Source organism: Heterodontus francisci, unplaced genomic scaffold (assembly GCF_036365525.1).
Source record: "Heterodontus francisci isolate sHetFra1 unplaced genomic scaffold, sHetFra1.hap1 HAP1_SCAFFOLD_927, whole genome shotgun sequence".
NCBI classification, from domain to species: Eukaryota; Metazoa; Chordata; class Chondrichthyes; order Heterodontiformes; family Heterodontidae; genus Heterodontus; species Heterodontus francisci.
In genome coordinates this window covers 203,756-225,955 of record NW_027141029.1, presented here as the reverse complement: position 1 = coordinate 225,955, position 22,200 = coordinate 203,756, and the positions used below count along the sequence as shown (strand labels likewise).

The 22,200-nt window shown below is 44.2% G+C and overlaps 1 protein-coding gene across 1 annotated transcript in view; it reads left to right on the top strand.

Moving 5' to 3' along the window:
* LOC137361876 (prominin-1-A-like) overlaps positions 1-22,200 on the top strand; it is a 92,605-nt gene that overhangs the window by 12,708 nt on the left and 57,697 nt on the right. The window contains exons 6-14 of the mRNA XM_068026477.1: positions 919-1,078; positions 2,304-2,456; positions 2,611-2,734; positions 3,321-3,424; positions 4,434-4,515; positions 7,735-7,881; positions 10,053-10,124; positions 21,193-21,285; positions 22,175-22,192. Of these exons, the coding sequence (XP_067882578.1) occupies positions 919-1,078; positions 2,304-2,456; positions 2,611-2,734; positions 3,321-3,424; positions 4,434-4,515; positions 7,735-7,881; positions 10,053-10,124; positions 21,193-21,285; positions 22,175-22,192 (953 nt within the window). The remainder of the gene's footprint in view (positions 1-918; positions 1,079-2,303; positions 2,457-2,610; positions 2,735-3,320; positions 3,425-4,433; positions 4,516-7,734; positions 7,882-10,052; positions 10,125-21,192; positions 21,286-22,174; positions 22,193-22,200) is intronic.

Genomic DNA, 22,200 nt, shown 5'->3' with positions numbered 1-22,200 from the left:
CCCCAGTCTATCCAATCTCTCTTTATAACTCAAGCCCTCCAAACCAGGCAACATCCTTGTGAATCTTTTCTGCACCCTCTCTAGCTTAATCACATCTTTCCTGTAGTGCGGTGACCAGAACTGCACACAGTACTCCAAATGCGGCCTAACCAACATTATGTACAACTGTAACATGACGTCCCAACTCTTGTACTCAGTGCCTCAGCCGACGAAGGCAAGCATGCCATACGCCTCCTTCACCACCCTGTCTACCTGTGTTGCCACTTTCAGGGAACTATGTACTTGCACCCCAAGGTCTCTGCTCAACAACACTCCCCAGGGCCCTGCCATTCACTGAATATGTCCTGCCCTGGTTTAACTTCCCAAAATGCATCACTTTGCACTTGTCTGCGCTAAATTCCATTTGCCAATCCCTTGCCCACTTTCCCAGTTTATCTATATCCTGTTGTAACCTTAGACAACCTTCTTCACTGTCCATTATACCACCAATTTTGGTGTCATCTGCAAACTTACTAATCATGCCCTGTACATTCACATCCAAGTCATTAATATATATGACAAACAACAGAGGACCCAGCACCGATCCCTGTGGCACACCACTGGTCAGCGGCCTCCAATCTGAAAAACATCCCTCCACTGCCACCCTCTGCCTCCTGTCACCAAGCCAATTTTGTATCTAATTTGCTAGCTCACCCTGGATCCCATGTATTCGAACCTTCTGGACCAGTCTTGTTTTTAAAAAAAAAGTGTATACTTGTACATGGCAATAAAAAGATGTGCTCTTTATCATGGTGCATAGTGCATTTTTGTGAGCCTGTTCCATCTGTTTCAGTCAACAGTTATAACAGAATTGACACAGTTAACGAAGTGTGCACACATGTAGCTGTGCAGATTTGTATTATTTGTCCTTTGTTTCAGATGTAAAGAGTGTACTAAGTGAAGCTGAAGAGATCATTTCAAGTTTGAGCAAGGAGCCTATTATTCACGATATGCTCAATACTTTTACTGCATATCTCAATCAGGGTCAGAGATACTTTCTTGAGTACCTTCCATATTTGGAAAAATATGATTTCTACAGGTAGGTTTTTTCTTTCAAGCTTACCTTTAATACAATAGCATCAACATATTCATTATAAGATTCCAACATTGACATTTTTTTGAAAAAGCTTAAACATAATTAAAACATGCATTTTGGAAGATCTAATGCAAGTGGAAAGTGTACAGTAAATGGCAGAACCCTTAGGAGTATTGACAGGCAGAGAGATCTGGGCGTACAGGTCCACAGGTCACTGAAAGTGGCAACGCAGGTGGATAAGGTAGTCAAGAAGGCATACGGCATGCTTGCCTTCCTTCATCGGTCGGGGCATAGAGTATAAAAATAGGCAAGTCATGCTGCAGCTGTACAGAACCTTAGTTCGGCCACACTTAGAATATTGCGTGCAATTCTGGTCGCCACACTACCAGAAGGACGTGGAGGCTTTGGAGAGGGTACAGAAGAGGTTTACCAGGATGTTGCCTGGTCTGGAGGGCATTAGCTATGAGGAGAGGTTGGATAAACTCTGATTGTTTTCACTGGAACGACGGAGGTGGAGGGGCGACATGATAGAGGTTTACAAAGTTATAAGCAGCATGGACAGAGTGGATAGTCAGAAGCTTTTTCTCAGGGTGGAAGAGTCAGTTACTAGGGGACATAGGGTTAAGGTGAGAGGGGCAAAGTTTAGAGGGGATGTGCGAGGCAAGTTCTTTACACAGAGGGTGGTGAGTGCCTGGAACTTGTTGCCGGGGGAGGTGGTGGAAGCAGGTACCATAGAGACGTTTAAGAGGCATCTTGACAAATACATGAATAGGATGGGAATAGAGGGATATGGACCCCGGAAGTGCAGAAGATTTTAGTTTAGGCAGGCATCAAGATCGGCGCAGGCTTGGAGGGCCGAATGGCTTGTTGCTGTGCTGTACTGTTCATTGTTCTTATAATTATTTGCAAAATGTTTTGCACCTTAATTTGATAACTTAAACCTATCTTATAAGTTTCCAAATGTATTTGTTGCTCAATGAGAGAGGAATCAAGTGTATCATATTATTGTTTCAGTATCACAAGGTTTCAAATAAAACAGAAGTAACCAAGGATCAGTATGCGTTTAGATTTACTTACAGTCCCACTAAATGACTTGCACCACTCTACTCAGGTTTTAAAACTGGACATTGCCCGATCTCCATTTTGTTCAGTTTTAAGCATTTGCAATGAAAGCTTATTTCTGCAGCAATTAAAAACAAGTGATTTCAGCATATGTGTCCTTTTATAGATGGCTTGCCAGTGTTGCACTCTGCTGTTCAGTGGTACTTATCCTTGCTTTCAACTATCTGGGTTTGCTTTGTGGATCCTGTGGCTTTGACCAACATGCTTCTCCAACCACAAGAGGCTGTGTATCAAACACTGGAGGCAACCTTCTTTTAGCGTAAGAACTTATTATGACAAAATATTTCAAATACTGCAGTCCCAGAGCTTGACAAATGCATGTAATGTGTAACTTTTGGGGTAAAAGCATTCATTACAATGTGAATTTTGAAATTCTATAAACATATTTAAAATCTAATTGTCATTTCTTTCAGTGGAGTTGGGGTCAGCTTCATCTTCTCCTGGCTTTTGATGCTGGTAGTTTTGGCCACTTTCATTGCAGGTGGAAATGTAGAAAAACTCGCTTGTCAATCTTTAAAAGACAACAGTTTATTTAAGGTAAAGTAAAAGAGCTTTGTAAAGATGGAATTTCCGATTTTATTCACTTTTGCTATTTTTTGCAAAATTTGAGGCCCTTTTATTAGAAAATTATATATTTAGGCCTTAAAATCTCTTTGCTCCACCCATTTCTCTACCACTCTTGGGTCCTGGGGGTGGTTGGGGAAGCAGGGGCGGCCCTCAATCCTGTGCCCGATTGTCAGGCACCCCTCTCCCCATCCCCCCCCTCCCCCCCCCCCACCCCTGGGCGCAGAGCGGCTGACAACTTTCAGCGGGCAGCCTTTTCCGGCTCCAGGACGCCTACTTGCCACAGGTAAAATCTCCGTGGAGGCGGGCGAAGGCCCTTAAGTGGCCGTTAATTGGAAACTTAAGGGCCTTGATTGACCTGGGGCGGGCGGCCTGTTTTCCGCCCCGCCGTCCTACAAAAAGTAGGGCGGGAGCGGGTCAGGAAGGCCTCCCGCTCCATTTTACACCATTCCCCCGCCACCATCCAACTCGCTGGGGTGGCGTAATACTCTGGCCACGATGTCTGGAAAATCAGTGTTCTTGTGTTTTTCTCTAAATCTGTTATTTTTGTACATTTAAGGTTCTGGATACTCCCTATTTGTTGAACTCACAATGGAAACATTTCCTTTCTGGGTTTCTGCTTTCTGAACTCAACATAAACCTCACTTTTCAGAGTGTATACAGGTCAGATACTACAGTCTATTGCTAACTTATAATGCTTGTTTCGAGGGAAAAAAATACTTTGCTCCCATTTTTCTCCTTGCCACCTTCTCTAAAAGGTGTAGACTTGGCAGGGGTAGGGATCCAGGTTTGTCATGTGCCTGTTCTTCACATGTGAGATTGGACAATATGCTTTGGCAGGCTATTCAATAGTAGAGAATATTGTAGCCAATCCCAATTCTGTCTTGGTACAGTACCTCCATATGTAAGGATCACTAAACATTGACCAGGAGTGCAACTCCAGATGATTTTTTTTTCTCCAATTAACTCAAACCAAACTTGGGAAATCTGAAGCTATTGGCTGTGCCTCCCTTTGCCACCCCAGGATTACTGAATCAGAAAACCTCATGTCAAGGTGCTGATAAAGCCATTAAAAGTGCCTTTGGCACAGAAGGGCACTGACTCCTGGATGAAGAAATCAGCAATTTCTCCAGTATCTTCTTGGGGTCTTTCAACTTAGCTGGGTTGCTTCTGTCAGTTGTGAAGCACTTTGGGACATGTTTCTACATTAAAGGTGTTAAAAGAAAGTTGTTGTTGGATGGCTTGGTGTTGGAAATATTAAAAAAGTATAACATTTACATAGGGGAAAATGGACACTTTTGTGCCAGATCTAACTAGTTATCTGTAGCAGTATTAACTAATTGCATCCAAGGACTATATTAGTGTATTTACTATTGTTTTTTTCCCATAAGGCACTATTTCGGAAGGGGCACTATTGAGGAGCTCTATCCCATATGGTTTCAATTCTATAGCTTTTTTACTCCTTCAAATTTGTATGACATTGAAGTGGAAATATTATTTTACCACTCTTTTCCACTATGCCATCCATCTTAATAGATCAAATGCAGCAGCGTACACCTCAAGAATGATAACTGTTACCCATACTATTTCACAGCCATTTATGTGTGTCATATATATTATAGAAAGCAGTTGAGGTGTGAGCACTAAATCAGCTTTTCTTCATTTTATACAGCAAATGCCGCAAAAATGAAGGAGTATATTCAGCTTTTCAGCTACAACATTTATTCAACGTTGACAGTGTAAAACTCAGTAGAGTAAGTAAAAATATTGGCGTCATCTCTGGGCAAAATAATTTATAGATGGCAGAATCTTCTCCATTTAGTCCCTGCCAGAATGGCAGGACCATTTTTGGATTGGGAACCCGATATACGAATGGCCGAGCTTTCAGAGGCTCTTTCCCAGAGCAATGACAGCCTCCCGTTTCCAGGCTCCCCAGGGCAGGTGTGATGGCACATCTATTCTGTCAAAGGAAGGATATCTAATTAAAGGGAACATGACATGAGTTACAATGGTTCTCTAGCACTTGGATCTTTGAGGCTGAGGCAACCACAGGAATGGAAAGGACACCTGGGAAAGTTATCCGTGCCCTCACTTCCACCCCCCCCCCACACCCCCCCCCCCACCCCAGGTCTTTTACTCTCCTGGAGGCCCTGTTGCGGGATCTGAGTGGCTACATTGAGGTGCACTCTCTCCAGTACGGGAGGCAGATGGACACTCTCTCCAAATGAGTAGGCGTGGACGGAAGTGGCTTAGGAAGTCAGCAGAAGAAATGTCCTTCCAAACTGGAGACAGTGCACCAAGAGTATCCAGACCTTGGGATGATATGGCAGGTGAGTAGCATAACACATTCAGGTACCAACCCAAAACCCTGACTTGCTCAGCATTTCTCCTGCAAAGCACTCCTCAGGTCAACACAGCTTGCAGCTGCACTCATTCCTCTGCAGGCACCTCATATCCCCATCCGAACAGCCAATAACCTTTACTCAACTTCAGCCTCCTGCCCTCTGCACCCGTGCCTCACAATCACTTTCCACATGAGCCTTTACAGGTACTCGCATCTCTCTGAGTTCTTCCTTGAAGGAGAAGAGAGGGCGCAACTTGGCAAAAAGCAGGGGCCTGGGAAGTGGCTCTCCAGTGACAGGCACCTTGTCAGAGGTGGCCCTCCAGTAACTGGCACCTTGTCGGCCACTGGCAGTGTGTGCCCACCTGGTACACTGGTAAGGAGGTCTTGTTCGAGGAGACTGCAGATGTCAGCAGTGACGTGCCGTGAGAGTCTGAGCCTCCTGAGGCACTGGTGCTCAGACATCTCACCTCCTTCCACCTGAATCTCTGTGTCCATCCCTTTTGCCCTGTGGAGAGGCAGATCCCTGAGAAGAAGGCAGCTGGTGCTGATTCTGCTGCTGCTGCTGGAGCTGATGGTGGTAGTGTGGCTTCTTCTCTTGCCCCTCAGCAGAGGTGGAAGGTGGAACTTCATAATCTGCTACCATACTATGGTGAAGGCTGGCAGCAGGGAAATGCAGCATAAGGTAGGTGAAGTGTCTTCCAAGAAGTTGGCAGTCACATGTCAAGCATTGAAACTACACTCTCTGCGAGTGCTTTGACCAGCAGTCTGTCAATGACCATGGCCGCAGCTCTTCAGTGTAACTGATCAAAGCCTTGACAGTTTCACTGAAGAAGCTGTTCCCACTTTGTCTCACCTTGCTATGGTCAATCAGGCAAGTACACAGCGTGGAAGCCATATACTCTTGGCAAAGAAGGAATTCGTGGATAAAAAAGCTTTTAGTTGCATTTTTAATTGGCTCAGTTGTTTTCCCGCCAGACCCAAGGGTTGGGGGGTGGGGTGTGGCGGGGTCGCTGAGTGGGGAAGTCCTCACTGGACTCACAGCTCAGAGTCTGCCCCAGGGAAAGCTAGAAAAGGGCGGGATGATGTCGGGATCCCGACCCGGAGTCAATTTCAGGGACTTTACTACCCCACATGCACTGGAACCTGCCTCCACTTGGCTGGAAAAATTCTGCTTGGTTTCCTTTATTTAGCAATTCTTCAAAGAATATTTCAGGACGTTGAAAAGAGATGATGAGCTTTGTGGTTGTGGAGATAAAGGCATCAAAACCTTGTGTTTTTAAAAAATCTTTTGTTGCCTTTCCACACCTTATGTTGCAGTTTTTACTGTTGGTGAAATGGGGTTCGGACTTTATATGGAGCAAAAGGTTGTCTAACACAAGATGTTCTGTGCTAGCTCCATTGAGAATATTTCATCTTGCCTCTTAGGATTGATTCTTCTACATTTCACTTATATGTTAAATAGGGCTGCTTTGATACTAGGTGGCAGCTAGTGCACAATAACAACTACAGCCAGATTTTCTTTTACTTAAATTTGTTTTTTGGTTTTCCAATAAGGAAGTGATAGACTTTCATTCAGCACCCTGCAACCATAAACTGCTATGATCAGTAACTCAGCAAGTGGTAAACGCAAGCCTATCTTACCATTGCAGCACTTGAGGCGAGAAACACTTCTTCACAACTGAATTGTTGACCAGAGACCTGTATTTTTTTACGTTTGTTTTCCTGCATCAATCTGGAAAAGGGGGTGGTGGGGGGTGGGGTGCTGCTGTGGGGATGCGATTAGATTAAATGCTTTCCATAGATTGCCTACGAAGAAGTATTTTCGAAGTGAATTTTAAAATGGCCTTTTTCTCTTACTTTGTCCACCCGTGACTGCATTTATTTACTTGAGGGTTTCATTGACTATGACAATATGCCTCAGGTTTCGACACTTGGTGAAGTAAACTGTGTTCGTGTCAACATAATTAAACTTGTTTTCAGTTTCAAAACACTTAATTGAGTGATTGAAATTTATGTTGACCATGCAGTTTTAAATTAGGATTTGTAAAAGGAACATGGGCCTTGATTTTAATTCCTAATTCCTGCACCAGAAAATAAGCACCATGCATACCTCAATCAATTTTCTCAAATGCACAGCAGCCAAACCAGCTATGCTGGGAAGTTGTGGGCCACTGTCAGCCTGTGCTTACTCCATCCCCTCAGTCATACTTTAGACCATTAACCAGTATCACAACTAGCCAATCAAATTTAGAACGACTCATTTTTTAAGATAATACATCACAACAGTTTGCAGAAACACTTAATTTAATACCTTGATCGACATGATAAAAGCTCTGGAAATGCATGAATGTATACTATGTTCAACTTGCAACATAATGTAGCAGAGATTGTCAACTGTAGCTGGGCCAAATACCTGAAGCTCAAAATGTTCATTTTTGGAATGTTTTTGCTTAGTAGCAGTTTGGGAGATATGATGCCTGTCTCGACAAAGCAAGGACAGTGTACATAGACATTGATTATGTGACTGCAGCTTTCAATAGTGTAAGATTTTTTATGTGAACAGATCAAAAATTATGGGATCTGTGAAAGAAGTTCAAATTTACTTTTTATGGCAATAATTATTTTTCAGCATTCAACGTATCTGACCGACAAAATCAGAAATATTGATGTGAACTTAAGTACTATAGTAATACTGGATGACGAGGCAAAAAAGAGCCTTCATGATTTCGCTGACAGTGGCATTGACCAAATTAATTATACTGCCTACTTCATTGAGGTAATACTTTTTAATTCTTTTACTTTCCTAGGCGATAAAACATGGTACCAGCTAGAAAATATTGTTTTCCTTGAATTGCATACATTTTTTAATCAAATCTCCTAATTATGCTATCTTGAAATTATAAACAATTCCATCTTACCTTATGTCAGTGACATTGCTATTCAAATGAATTACAGGTAGAGCTGATGGTGCCGCTAGTTTTTTTTAAAGTGATGTTAAAATATCATCTACTGAATCCAAAGACTTAATTTAATTTTAAGCGTTCACCTAACCAATAGGGTTTTAGTTAAAGATTGTTTCATATCCAAGGAAGCTATCTATTAAAAATAAAATAATCTCTTCTTTCACACCTGTAAAATTAATGCCTCAAATATAAAGTTCTCTGCCTCTGCATCTATCCTATATAGTCATGCCACACTGTATCTCTGTAACCTCCTTGTGCACTGCAACCACCCAAATTCACCTTTCCTCTGATTTTGTCTGCTGTATATCTCCCACCTCTTTGCCAAAACATTGGTGCCACTCCTTCTGTGATGTAGGTCCCAAGCTCTGTAATTTCTTTCCTAAGCCCCTCTGCTCCTCTCACTCCTTTTTAAGACCCACCTCTTTGACCAAGTTATTAGTTGCCCCTGTTAGTATTTCTTCCTTTCGCTTAGCATCCATCTTTTTCCCTTACACCTCTTTATAGGCCTTTTCTTTTAATCATATACAATCCTTAACTTCCTTTGTTAGCCACGCTTGGCTGCCTTTACTTTTGGGGTTTTTGTGCCTTGAAGGAATGTATAGTTGGTGTAAACTATGTAATATTTCTTTAAAGACTATCCATTGCCTATGTACTGTCATACCTTTTAATGTATTTTTCCAATCCACCTCAGCAAATTTGCCCTTCATACCGTCATAATTTCTTTTGTTCAAATTTAACACCCTGGCATGAGATTGAACTACCTCAATTTCAACCATAATGTAAGATTCTATCATATTATGGTCACTCCTCCCTAAAGTTTTTTTACAAGATTATTAGTTAGCCCCATCTCATTACATAATGCTAGATCTAAAATAGCCTGTTCTCTAGTCAGTTCCTCAACATACTGCTTTAGAAAACCATCCCTAGCACACTCCAGAAACTCGTCCTCTGCAGCATTAGTGCTCATTAGGTTTACCTGGTCTATGTGCTGATTAAAGTCACCTGTGATTACTGTATTACCCATGCTACATGCTTCTCTAATCTCCAGATTAATACCATGCCCCACACTACCATTACTGTTTGGTAGCCTCTCAACAACTCCTACCTATGTTTGCTGCGCCTTGCTGTTTCTTAGCTCCACCCAAACGTTTTGTTCTTCCGATCTGAGATCCTCTCTTACTAAAGTACTGATCCCATCCCTTATTATCAGTGCAACACCACCTCCTTTTCCTTTTTGCCTGTCCTTCCTAAATGTCAGATATCCTTGAATATTCAGTTCCTAGTCTTGGTCACCCTGGAGCCATGTTTCCATAATGGCAATGAAATCATACCCATTTACCTCTATTTGGGCCTTTAAATCATCTACCTTGTTGCGAATGCTGCGTGCATTCAGGTAGAGTGCCCTTAACTTTGTTGTCTTGACATTATTCTGGATTCTAAGCCGAGTTGATGCTGTCCTTTGTTTCGCCTGCCTTCTAATGTCGCTTGCTACTTTTCTACCTCCTATTACCAGCTTTACTTCCTTCCAATTTGAGCTACCCCTCAGGTTCCCATCCCCCTGACAAGCTAGTTTAAACCCTCCCCAACAGAACGAGCAAATCTCCCTGCATTCAGTCTTTCTTAAAATGAGCTCAGATGCTGAGTATTCTGGTGATCTCCGACTTTTTGTGAAACTGATTTTAAAATCACCATGTTCCCCTGCTCAAAAAGGCATTGTGATTTTTCCTACTTGAATGAAACATGCGTTGGTACCTGTGACCTATACTAGATAGTGGAGTAGAATTCCAGAGTAGATTATAATTCGTTTATATGGAAGACATGTAAAACTCAAGAAATGAGCTCTTAAATCTTCTATGCCACACAACTTTATATAACTCCCATAGTGTAACTTACCATCAAGCAGACATCATTGCTTTTCTGCAAGTGTGCATTTTAGCACTATCCAATAAATTCACTTCAATGTTTATTTTTCTTAAATGTTCAGCTCAAGAAAAGTGTGACTATGGTGGATCTTCGCACATTTGCAAATGATCTAGAGGCTAAAGCAAATGCATTGGTAAGTTTTGAACTTGGAAGCTGGCCACATACAACTGGGGAGAGACAGCAGGGAGAGGGAGAGAGGTGCTCGTTGTTGTACATGCACATAGAGGCACTCTCGCAGATTCTTGTGGTTTATTTATTTGACACCTAAACTGACAAACTTCAAATTAAAATTAATTGTGATGCAATTAACCTAATTTTTTTCAGTCTGTTTAACAATTCTTTATGTAGCTGACTTTGTTCATCTGAATTTCATAATTTGTGCATGTAAATTTTCCATGTGAATAATTTTTTTTCATTTGGTGAAACTACATTTTATAGAGTAGTATATGTATATCCTGACATCATTCGTATTACCTTGGGCCTGTTCCAGAAAGTACTGATTTGTGACTGCTTTTATGCCATTCAGGAGCAAAGCTTTGTTTCTTTATTACAGCAGAGGCTTGTGGATTCTTAAATAAACATTCCAAATGTCAATACTATGCTATAAAGCAAAATGTAATTCTGATTAAGTAATACAACTGCGTGAACACTTGCTGAAAAATTTCTTCCATGTTGATTCCCAATGGTGATATTTGATTACCTGCTTATGGTTTTTGTAAAATGCCTATTGTGGTTGCAAACTAATCATGCATTGAGAAAAGAAAATATTCATGGGATGTGGGTGTCGCTGGCTAGGTCAGCATTTATTGCCCATTCCTAATTACCCTTGAGAAGGTGGTGGTGAGCTGCCTTCTTGAACTACTGCACTCCACAGTGCTGTTAGGAAGGCAGTTCCAGGATTTTGACCCAGCAACAGTGAAGGAACGGTGATATCGTTGCAAGTCAGGACGGTGTGTGACTTGGAGGGGAGCTTGCAGTCGTTGGTGTTCCCATGCATTGTCCTTCTAGGTGCTGGAGGTTGCAGGTTTGGAAGGTGCTGTCTAAGGAGCCTTGGTGCGTCGCTGCGGTGCATCTTGTAGCTGGTATTTACTGCTGTTACTGTGCATCGGTGGTGGAGGGAGTGAATGTTTGTGGGTGGGGTGTCAATCAAGCAGGCTGCTTTGTCCTGGATGGTATCGAGCTTCCTGAGTGTTGTTGGAGCTGCACCCATCCAAGCAAGTGGACAGTATTCCATCAAACTCCTGACTTGTGCCTTGTGGATGGTGGACTGGCTTTGGGGAGTCAGGAGGTGAGTTACTCGCCACAGGATTCCTAGCCTCTGACCTGCTCTTGTAGCCATGATATTGATATGGCTACTCCAGTTCAGTTTCTGGTCAATGGTAACTCACAGGACGCTGACAGTGGGAGATTCAGCGATCGTAATGCCATTGAATGTCATGGGGAGATGGTTAGATCCTCTCTTAGTTTGAGATGGTCATTGGCTGGCACTTGTGTGGCACAAATGTTACTTGCCATTTATCAGCCCAAGCCTGGATATTGTCCAGGTCTTGCTATATTTCTACACGGACTGCTTCAGTATCTGAGGAGTCGCGAATGGTGCTGAACATTGTGCAATCATCTGCAAACATCCCCACTTCTGACCTTATGATTGAAGGAGGATGAAGCAGCTGAAGATAGTTGGACCTAGGACACTACCCTGAGGAACTCCTGCAGTGATGTACTGGAGCTGAGATGACCGATCCCCAAGAACTACAATCATCTTCCTTTGCGCTAGGTATGACTCCAACCAGTGGAGAGTTTTCCCCCGATTTCCCGTTGACTCTCGTTTTGCTAGGGCTCCTTGATGCCATACTCGGTTTGGTGTTAAGGGCAGTCACTCTCACCTCACCATGAGTTCAGCTCTTTTGTCCATGTCCATCTACTGATTCCTCTTTATCTACCCTACGAGTTACATCTTCAAAAAACTCTTTTAATAAATTGTCAAACACAATTTCCCTTTTGTAAAACCATGTTGACTTTGTCTGTTTTTCTAAGTGCATTGTTAAAGTTCCTTAATAGATTCCAGCAGTTTCTTGATGACTAATGTCCAGTTAACTGGCCTGTTGTTCCTATTTTCTCGCTCCCTCCTTTCGAGGAGTGTTACATTTGTGAACTTCCAATCTGTTGAGACCATTCTTAGGGAGCCGTGCCCCAATCAATTCAGTTGCAACCCATCTCAACGCCCCACCCCCCGAACCCCAGAGGGGGCAATGTCATGCATTTACGGGACCCCCTTTAGTAAATGTGAGGTGAGGATAGAGCAGGTTTGATTGGTGAATGGCTTCTCCAGTGAGATGGGTAGTTCAAAAACAGTTAAGAGAGAATTGGATAGATATTTGAGAGGAAGTTGGATGGCCACTTGAGAGAAATAGACTTGCACGGCTAAGGAGATCGAACTGGGTAGTGGGACTGACAGCATAGCTCCGTGGTGCACTGGTATGGACTTGATGGGCCTAATGGCCTCCTTCTGTGCCGTAAATGTCTCTGTGTTTGAACCAAGGCTGGAATGAGGTCAGGAGCTGAGTGGTCCTGGCAGAACCCAAACTGAGCGTCACTGAGCAGGTTATTGCCAAGCAAGTGCCACTTGATGGAACTGAGACGACACTTTCCATCACTTTACTGATGATCAAGAGTAGACTGATCGGGTGGTAATGGGCCGGGTTGGATTTATTCTGCTTTTTGTGTATAGGACATACCTGGAAATTTTCCACATTGCCTGGTAGATGCCAGTGTTGTAGCTGTACTGGAACAGGTTGGCTAGGGGCGTGGCAAGTTCTGGAGCACAAGTCTTCAGTTCTATTGCTAGAATGTTGTCAGGGCCCCATAACCTTTGCAGTATTTAGTGCCTTCAGTCGTTTCTTGAATTGGCTGAAGTCTGGCATCTGGGGACTTCAGCAGGAGGCCGAGATGGATCATCCACTTGGCACTTCCGGCTGAAGATTGTTGCAAATGCCTTATCATTTGTACTGATGTGCTGGGCTCCCCCATCATGGCGGATGGAGATATTTGTGGAGCCAGCTCCTCTGGTTAGTTGTTTAATTGTCCACCGCCATTTTGAGGTAAGCCTGGTGCTGCTCCTGGCATGCCCTCCTGCACTCTTCATTGAAGCAGCATTGATCCCCCAGCTCAATGGTAATTTTAGAGTAGAGTTCCTCAGAACTATGTGTCCTGGCCTGTCAGAAGACCTTATACAAATCAACGATTCTTGGAAGACCGCCATCATTAACAACGAGCTCAGTAGACTCAATGTAGACATTGCAGCACTTTGGGAGACACACCTCCCTGCGAGCGGATCTCCAAGAGAGCAAGACTACACCTTCTTCTGGCAGGGCAGGGATCCTGAAGAACCAAGACAGCATGGAGTGGGCTTCGCCATCAGAAACTCCTTGCTCAGCATGATAGAGCCTCCCTCAAATGGCTCGGAACGCATACTGTCCATCCGACTGCTCACCACCTCTGGTCCAGTACAGCTACTCAGCATCTATGCTCCAACACTCTGCTCCCCACCTGAAGCTAAAGATCAGTTCTACGAGGAACTCCATAACATCATTAGCAGCATCCCCAACACCGAACACCTATTCCTGCTGGGGGACTTTAATGCCAGGGTTGGGGCCGACCATGACTCATGGCCCTCCTGCCTTGGGCGCTACAGTGTTGGAAGGATGAATGAGAACGGGCAGAGACTGCTTGAGTTGTGTACCTATCATAACCTCTGCATCACCAACTCGTTCTTTCACACTAAACTCTGTCACCAGGTTTCATGGAGGCACCCAAGATTGCGTCGTTGGCACCAGCTAGACCTCATTGTCACAAGGCGAGCCGCCTTAAACAGTGTTCAAATCACACGCAGCTTCCACAGTGCGGACTGCGACACTGACCACTCCCTGGTGTGCAGCAAGGTTAGACTCAAACCAAAAAAGTTGCATCATTCCAAGCAGAAGGGCCACCCGCACATCAACACGAGCAGAATTTCTCACCCACAGCTGTTACAAAAATTTCTAAATTCACTTGTAACAGCCCTTCAAAACACTCCCACAGGGGATGCTGAGACCAAGTGGGCCCACATCAGAGACGCCATCTATGAGTCAGCTTTGACTACCTATGGCAAAAGTGCGAAGAGAAATGCAGACTGGTTTCAATCTCATAATGAAGAGCTGGAACCTGTCATAGCCGCTAAGTGCATTGCATTGTTGAACTACAAGAAAACCCCCAGTGAGCTAACATCCATAGCACTTAAAGCAGCGAGAAGCACTGCACAAAGAACAGCCAGGCGCTGCGCAAACGACTACTGGCAACACCTATGCAGTCATATTCAGCTGGCGTCAGACACCGGAAACATCAGAGGAATGTATGATGGCATTAAGAGAGCTGTTGGGCCAACCATCAAGAAGATCGCCCCCCTCAAATCTAAATCAGGGGACATAATCACTGACCAACGCAAACAAATGGACCGCTGGGTTGAGCACTATCTAGAACTGTACTCCAGGGAGAATGTTGTCACTGAGACTGCCCTCAATGCAGCCCAGCCTCCACCAGTCATGGATGAGCTGGACATACAGCCAACAAAATCCGAACTCAGTCGTGCCATTGATTCTCTAGCCAGTGGAAAAGCCCCTGGGAATGACAGCATTACCCCTGAAATAATCAGGAGTGCCAAGCCTGCTATACTCTCAGCACTGCATGAACTGCTATGCCTGTGCTGGGACAAGGGAGCAGTACCCCAGGACATGCGCGATGCCAATATCATCACTCTCCATAAAAACAAAGGTGACCACGGTGACTGCAACGACTACCGTGGAATCTCCCTGCTCAGCATAGTGGGGAAAGTCTTTGCTCGAGTCGCTCTAAACAAGCTCCAGAAGCTGGCCGAGCGTGTCTACCCTGAGGCACAGTGTGGCTTTCGTGCAGAGAGATGGACTGTTGACATGCTGTTCTCCCTTGGTCAGATACAGGAGAAATGCCGCGAACAACAGATGCCCCTCAACATTGCTTTCATTGATCTCACCAAAGCCTTTGACCTCGTCAGCCGACGTGGTCTCTTCAGACTACTAGAAAAGATCGGATGTCCACCAAAGCTACTAAGTATCATCACCTCATTCCATGACAATATGAAAGGCACAATTCAACATGGTGGCTCCTCATCAGAGCCCTTTCCTATCCTGAGTGGCGTGAAACAGGGCTGTGTTCTCGCACCCACACTTTTTGGGCTTTTCTTCTACCTGCTGCTTTCACATGCATTCAAGTCCTCTGAAGAAGAAATTTTCCTCCACACAAGATCAAGGGGCAGGTTGTTCAACCTTGCCCGTCTAAGAGCGAAATCCAAAGTACGGAAAGTCCTCACCAAGGAACTCCTCTTTGCTGACGATGCTGCTTTAACATCTCACAGTGAAGAGTGCCTGCAGAGTCTCATTGACAGGTTTGCGGCTGCCTGTAATGAATTTGGCCTAACCATCAGCCTCAAGAAAACGAACATCATGGGGCAGGTATCAGAAATGCTCCATCCATCAATATTGGCGACCACGCTCTGGAAGTGGTTCAAGAGTTCACCTACCTCGGCTCAACTATCACCAGTAACCTGTCTCTAGAAGCAGAAATCAACAAGCGCATGGGAAAGGCATCCACTGCTATGTCCAGACTGGCCAAGAGAGTGTGGGAAAATGGTGCACTGACACGGAACACAGAAGTCCGAGTGTATCAAGCCTGTGTCCTCAGTACCTTGCTCTATGGCAGTGAGGCCTGGGCAACGTATGTCAGCCAAGAGCGACGCCTCAATTCATTCCATCTTCGCTGCCTCCGGAGAATACTTGGCATCAGGTGGCAGGACCGTATCTCCAACACAGAAGTTCTCGAGGCGGCCAACATCCCCAGCTTATACACACTACTGAGTCAGTGGCGCTTGAGATGGCTTGGCCATGTGAGCCGCATGGAAGATGGCAGGATCCCCAAAGACGCACTGTACAGCGAGCTCGCCACTGGTATCAGACCCACCGGCTATCCATGTCTCCGCTTTAAAGACTTCTGCAAACGCGACATGAAGTCCTGTGACATTGATCACAAGTCGTGGGAGTCAGTTGCCAGCGTTCGCCAGAGCTGGCGGGCAGCCATAAAGGCAGGGCTAAAGTGTGGCGAGTCGAAGAGACTTAGCAGTTGCAAGGAAAAAAGACAGAGGCGCAAGGGGAGAGCCAACTGTGTGACAGCCCCGACAAACAAATTTTTCTGCAGCATCTGTGGAAGAGCCTGTCACTGTAGAATTGGCCTTTATAGCCACTCCAGGCGTTGCTCCACACACCACTGACCACCTCCAGGCGCTCACCCATTGTCTCTCGAGATAAGGAGGCCAAAGAAGAAGATATGCCAGTAGAATGGGGTATATGCCGACCCATGAGGTTACAGATTGTGGTTGAGTACAATTCTTCTGCCAATGATCCACAGTGCCTCATGGATGTCCAGTTTTGTGTTGCTCGGTCTGTTCGAAATCTATCCCAATTAGCATAGTGGTCGTACCACACAACTTGATGGTGGGTATTCTCAATGTGAAGACAGGACTTTGTCTCCACAAGGACTGTGCAGTGGTCACTCCTACCAATACAGTCACAGACAGATGCATCTACAGCAGGTAGATTGGTGAGGATGAGGTCATGTATGTTGGTTCCCTTACCACCTGCCGTCGATCCAGTTTCGCAGCCTTGTCCTCGTCAGTAATGGTGCTCCTGCGCCACTCTTGGTGATGGACATTGAAATCTCCCACCCAGAGTACGTTCTGTGCCCTTGCCACCCTCAGTGCTTCCTTCAAGGGGCGTTCAACATGGAGGAGTACTGATTCATCAACTGAGGGGAGTGGGGGAGCACAGTAGCTGGTAATTGGCAGGAGGTTTCCTTGCCCATGTTTGACCTGATGCCATGAGACATCACGGGGTCTCTAGTCGATGTTGAGGTCTCCCAGGGCAACTCCCTCCTGACTATATATCACTGTGCTGCCACCTCTGCTCAGTCTGTCCTGCCAGTGGGACAGGACATACCCAGGGATGGTGATGGTGGTGTCTGGGACATTGTCAGGTATAATTCATATATATGTCAGGCTGTTGCTTGACTAGTCTGTGGGACAGGTCTCCCAACTTGGGCACAAGCCCTCAGCTGTTAGTAAGGAGGACTTTGCAGCGTCGACAGGGCTGGGTTTGCCGTTGTCGTTTCCAGTGCCTCGGTCAATGCCGGGTGGTCCATCTGGTTTAATTCCTTATGACTTTGCAGCAGTTAGATACAATTGATTGGCTTGCACGGCCATTTCAGAGGGCATGTAAGAATTAACCACATTGCTGTGGGTCTGGAGTCACATGTAGGCCAGACCAGGTAAGGACAGCAGATTTCCTTCCCTAAAGGACATTAGTGAACCAAATGGGTTTTTATGACAACCAACAGTGGTTTCATGGCCATCATTAGACTAGCTTTTCATTCCAGATTTATTAATTGAATTCAAATTCCACCTTCTGCCGTGGTGGGATTTGAACCTATGTCTCCAGAGCAATACCCTGGGTCTCTGGGTTACTAGTCCAGTGACAATACCATTACACCACTGCCTCCCTTAATATTAGCAATTATGTCTCCTCACTAAATTTTTAAAGAAAAGGAATTTCTCTATCAAGGTTGCTGTTTTAATTGTCGATTTCTCATCCACTCCTTTCCTCTCTTGAAAGTGGCAACTCAGGCTGAGTAAGCAACTGTTGCTTCGCCCAATATCTTGTGTGAGTATTGGCCTGGACAAGCTGATTGACCTTGGCAGTTATCATAGCACAACTTTGATATTTGACATCCAAGTGCGCATGGTTGCTGGGTAACAACAAAGAGCTGGAGCCCTGACTGATTGATTGTCTTTACTTCAGATCTCCACCTTCCCTTGCATAATGATGCCAGTTGTGAACCATTATTCGTACCCAAGCTGCAATCAGTTAACCTACTGCTGGCAGAAGATTGAATATTTGCCTGCGCTGTGCAGTTTAGTGCTACACCATATGGCATTTGGTTTCTTGAGTTGATCCATTCTCCTTTCTGAGAAAAATACAACAATTATAATGAACTGTAACCTGCTTTTCATTTGTTTCTACTTTTCTGTAAATATTTGTATGTAAATTGCATGTACAAGTACACAGAGTACTGCGGGTAGCGAGTATACTGACCAGAAAAAGTACTATGTGCTTTGGATATACTTAGCTCCCCAATTCAACCTCTACAAATATGAAGTATTTTATTCCTCAAGTTATATTTAGCTTAAAAGTTTCCTTAACTGGTCTTTCTACCCTTGATAATTTTAATACCCATGGGAGCATTAATATGTGAAATAACAATGTTAAAATTCTAATTGATAAATTTCTGTGGTCTGAGTTGCTTTGTACTTATACATATGTGCTGAATAATATTGTTTACAGTTTCTCTTCCTGAGCCCACCAGGCTGAACTCTAAGCCTCCCTCCTGCCCTAACCCGAACTTGTATCTTTCTCTTGTTTCTTTCCTATCTCTAGCCTTCTCCATGAGACCCGCCTCCTGTGCTCTCAACCCTATTCCCGCTAAACCACTGAAAATCCAACTTCCCTTCTGGGTTCCCATGTTAATCTGATATTGTTAATGGTTCTCTTTCCCCAGGTTCTGTCGCACTCTCTTTCAAATCTGCCTTGCAAGCTACTGCCCCATCTCCAACCTCCCTTTCCTGTCAAGTCCATAATTGTGTTGTCACCTCCCAAACTCGTGTCCCTCTTTCTGGGAACTCCATGTTTGAATTTCTGCAATCAGGTTTCTGCTCCTGCCACAGTACCAAAATGGCTCTTATCAAAACCACAAATGATATCCTATATGACTGGCAAAGACAAAGAATCTCTCCTCCTCCTCGACCTTCAGCCTTTGACACAGTTGATCATACCATCCTCCTCCAATGCCTCATCGCCGTCCAGCGGGGTGGGACTGCATTCGCCTGGTTCCATTTTGTCTATTTCATCAATGGCTTTTCCTCTGATGTTCCCCAAGGATCTCTCCTTGGCGCTCTCCTGTTTCTTATCTACATGCTGCCCCTCCGCAACATCATCCGAAAACACAATATTAGTTTCCACGAATATGTTGATGACATCAAGCTTTACTTCACCACTACCACCACCATCTCTCTTGACGTCTCCACCATCTCCAACTTGTCAGACTGCTTGTCCGACATCCAGTACTGGATGAGCAAAAAATTCTTCCAATTTGGGAAGACTGAAGTCCCCACCAAAAACTCCGTTCCCTTGTCACTGACTCCATCCCTCTCCCTGACAATTGCCAGAGATGAACCAGACTGTTGACAACCTTGGTGTCATATTTGACCCTGAGTTGAGCTTTCAACCACATAACCACACAGTCACAGAGTGCCTATTTCCACCTCCATAGCACCACCCAGCTGTTCTGTTGCTGAAACCCTCATCCATGCCTTTGTTACCTCCAGACTTAACTATTTTAATGCTATCCTGCCCAGCCTCCCACATTCTACCCTCCATAAACTTGAGGTAATCCAAAACACTGTTGCCTGTGTCCTAATTCGGACCAAGTCCCGTTCACCCATCACCCCTGTGTTCACTGACCTACACTGGCTCCTTGTCAAGCAACGTCTCGTTTTTAACATTCTCGTCGTTCTCAAATTCTTCCATGGCCTGGCCCCTCCTTATCTCTAATCTCTTCCCACCCTACAACCCTTCGAGATATCTATGCTTCTTTAATTCCGTCCTCTCGCGCATCCCTAATTTTAATCGTTCCATCATTGGTGGCCGTGCCTTCAGCTGCCAAGGCCCTCAGCTCTGGAATTCCCTCACTGAAGCTCTCTACCTTTCTAACTTTCTTCCCTCCGTTAAGACACTCCTTAAAACCTACCTCTTTGATGGAGTTTTTTGGGCACCTGCCCTTCTATCATCTTATGTGGCTTGATGTCATATTTTGTTTTATAATGCCTCTGAAATGCCTTTGCATGTCTTATTACATTAAAGGTGCTATGTAAATATTTGTTTTTTGTTTAGTTTAGTTTAGAGATACAGCACTGAAACAGGCCCTTCGGCCCACCGAGTCTGTGCCGACCATCAACCACCCATTTATACTAATCCTACATTAATCCCATATTCCTACCACATCCCCACCTGTCCCTATATTTCCCTACCACCTACCTATACTACGGGCAATTTATAATGGCCAATTAACCTATCAACCTGCAAGTCTTTGGCATGTGGGAGGAAGCCGGAGCACCCGGAGAAAACCCACGCAGACACAGGGAGAACTTGCAAACTCCACACAGGCAGTACCCAGAATTGAACCCGGGTCGCTGGAGCTGTGAGGCTGCGGTTCTAACCACTGCGCCACTGTGCAGCCCCTGCGCTGTTACATAATGTTACATGTTGTTGTTACATGAACAATGCTAAGTTACTTGACAATTCATTTCTGAAAGATCCTGACGTGCATTGATGCCCTGTCATTTGGCATCATCATTCAGTCCTGTGCCATTACCCAACTGATGGTGAACAAATGACAATTGATTCAGAGGAAATTTAAAATCCATATGTACAGTCATTTTTAAATAAATGATGAAAAGGCTGTTGTGAGTTATTGTAATCCGCAATGCATTGCCTGCAAGGGTGGTGGAGCTTTTGCAGGAGTAGTTTTTAAAAGGGAAGTGGATAAATATTTGAAAAGAAAAATGAATACAGGGCTATGGGGAAAGAGCAGGGGAGTAGAATGAATAGCTCATTCAAACTGCTGACATAGGCACAATAGGACGAATGGTCTCCTTCTGTTCTCTGCTTCTAGGCTGGACGGAATGAATTGTATTTAGAAATTGCAATGATTTTGATGCTATTAGAATCCTGCCATTGGAATATTGCTTGGCCGTCCACTTCTGTCCATCCTCTTGGTGTTCTGTGTATCTTGCAACCTTTGTAAATCGGTGCATGCAGCTGAGAAGACCTGCCTGTCTACTGATAAACTAAAGTCCCAAATTTACGGAAAAACATTGTTGCAAATGTTTGACAACCAGCATGTATTCTGAATGCCATGTAAAGGCATTCAGTTCTACATGGGAAAGCATACTTGATGCAAAGCACTTGTTCATGATTTATAGGCCCTTCTACAGCTTGACTGTCTAAAAATAATATGCATGTTTTCAGCCTGCAGGAGCCTTAGCGAATGCATTAAGAGGCCATGCAAACGATATTCAGGCAATCTACATGCAGCACGTTGTACCACTAGAACAAACTGCGGTAAGAAATGTACAGAGAAACATTTTTTTTGTTTCAAAGATTCAAGCTTCGGCTCGTGCAGCTGTGTTGTACCTTGTTCAAGACATTATTCCTATTTTGACATCGGTGAAAAGGTATTTCAGAGCTAGTTATTTCCTCATGTATGCTGAAAAGGCCAGCTGAAATCTTCATGTGTTAATATTCTATGAAAATGCTATTGCTATTTGGGCTTCCAATTGTGTTCATGTCGAGATGGCAGTCTCCATAAGCAACAGAGTGCCTTATGAACTAAAACGAGTTCCTGTTGCTACTGCTGTTTTTTGGGTTAGCAGCCCATCATTTCAGTACTTACTGAAAGATACGTGGGCTTTTCCCACCACCTTCAAAGGTGGAAAATAACACATCAACAGCCTAATGCATAATAAAAGCAAAATAACTTTAAAAAAAACACAGCACTTAAAAACAACAGAACTAGAATCAGCCCACCTGGCTTAACATATCCTTTTCAGAAAGATGTTCTGAAGAGTCTGCTCTCAACAAACTCTTGGAATACATTTTCTGATGTTAGGAACCTGAACACCTATTCACCGAGCCCTTATTGGCCTGAGGTGTTCTCACTGGTGAGGCAAAGTAGAGAATTGGAGACCCAAGGAGTGCTTCTTGTTTACGTGGCATCTTTTCTTTTGGAAAACAAATTAATTTGCTTTCTCCTAAACAAATTTTCCCTGAACCTTGTTCCTAGTTAGTTGGTCTTTATGCCATCCCTTCACTGTTTACTTTTTTTTCTTCATTCTTTGTTTGGAAACTATCTTGTGTTTCATAAAACGTTTTAAGCCTTTACATGTTAACCTGATGTCTGCTTTACATTTTTAATTAACTCCTATTCCTGATATTTTTAAATGCTTACCAGAAATATGTTGAAGCCCGGGTAAGTTC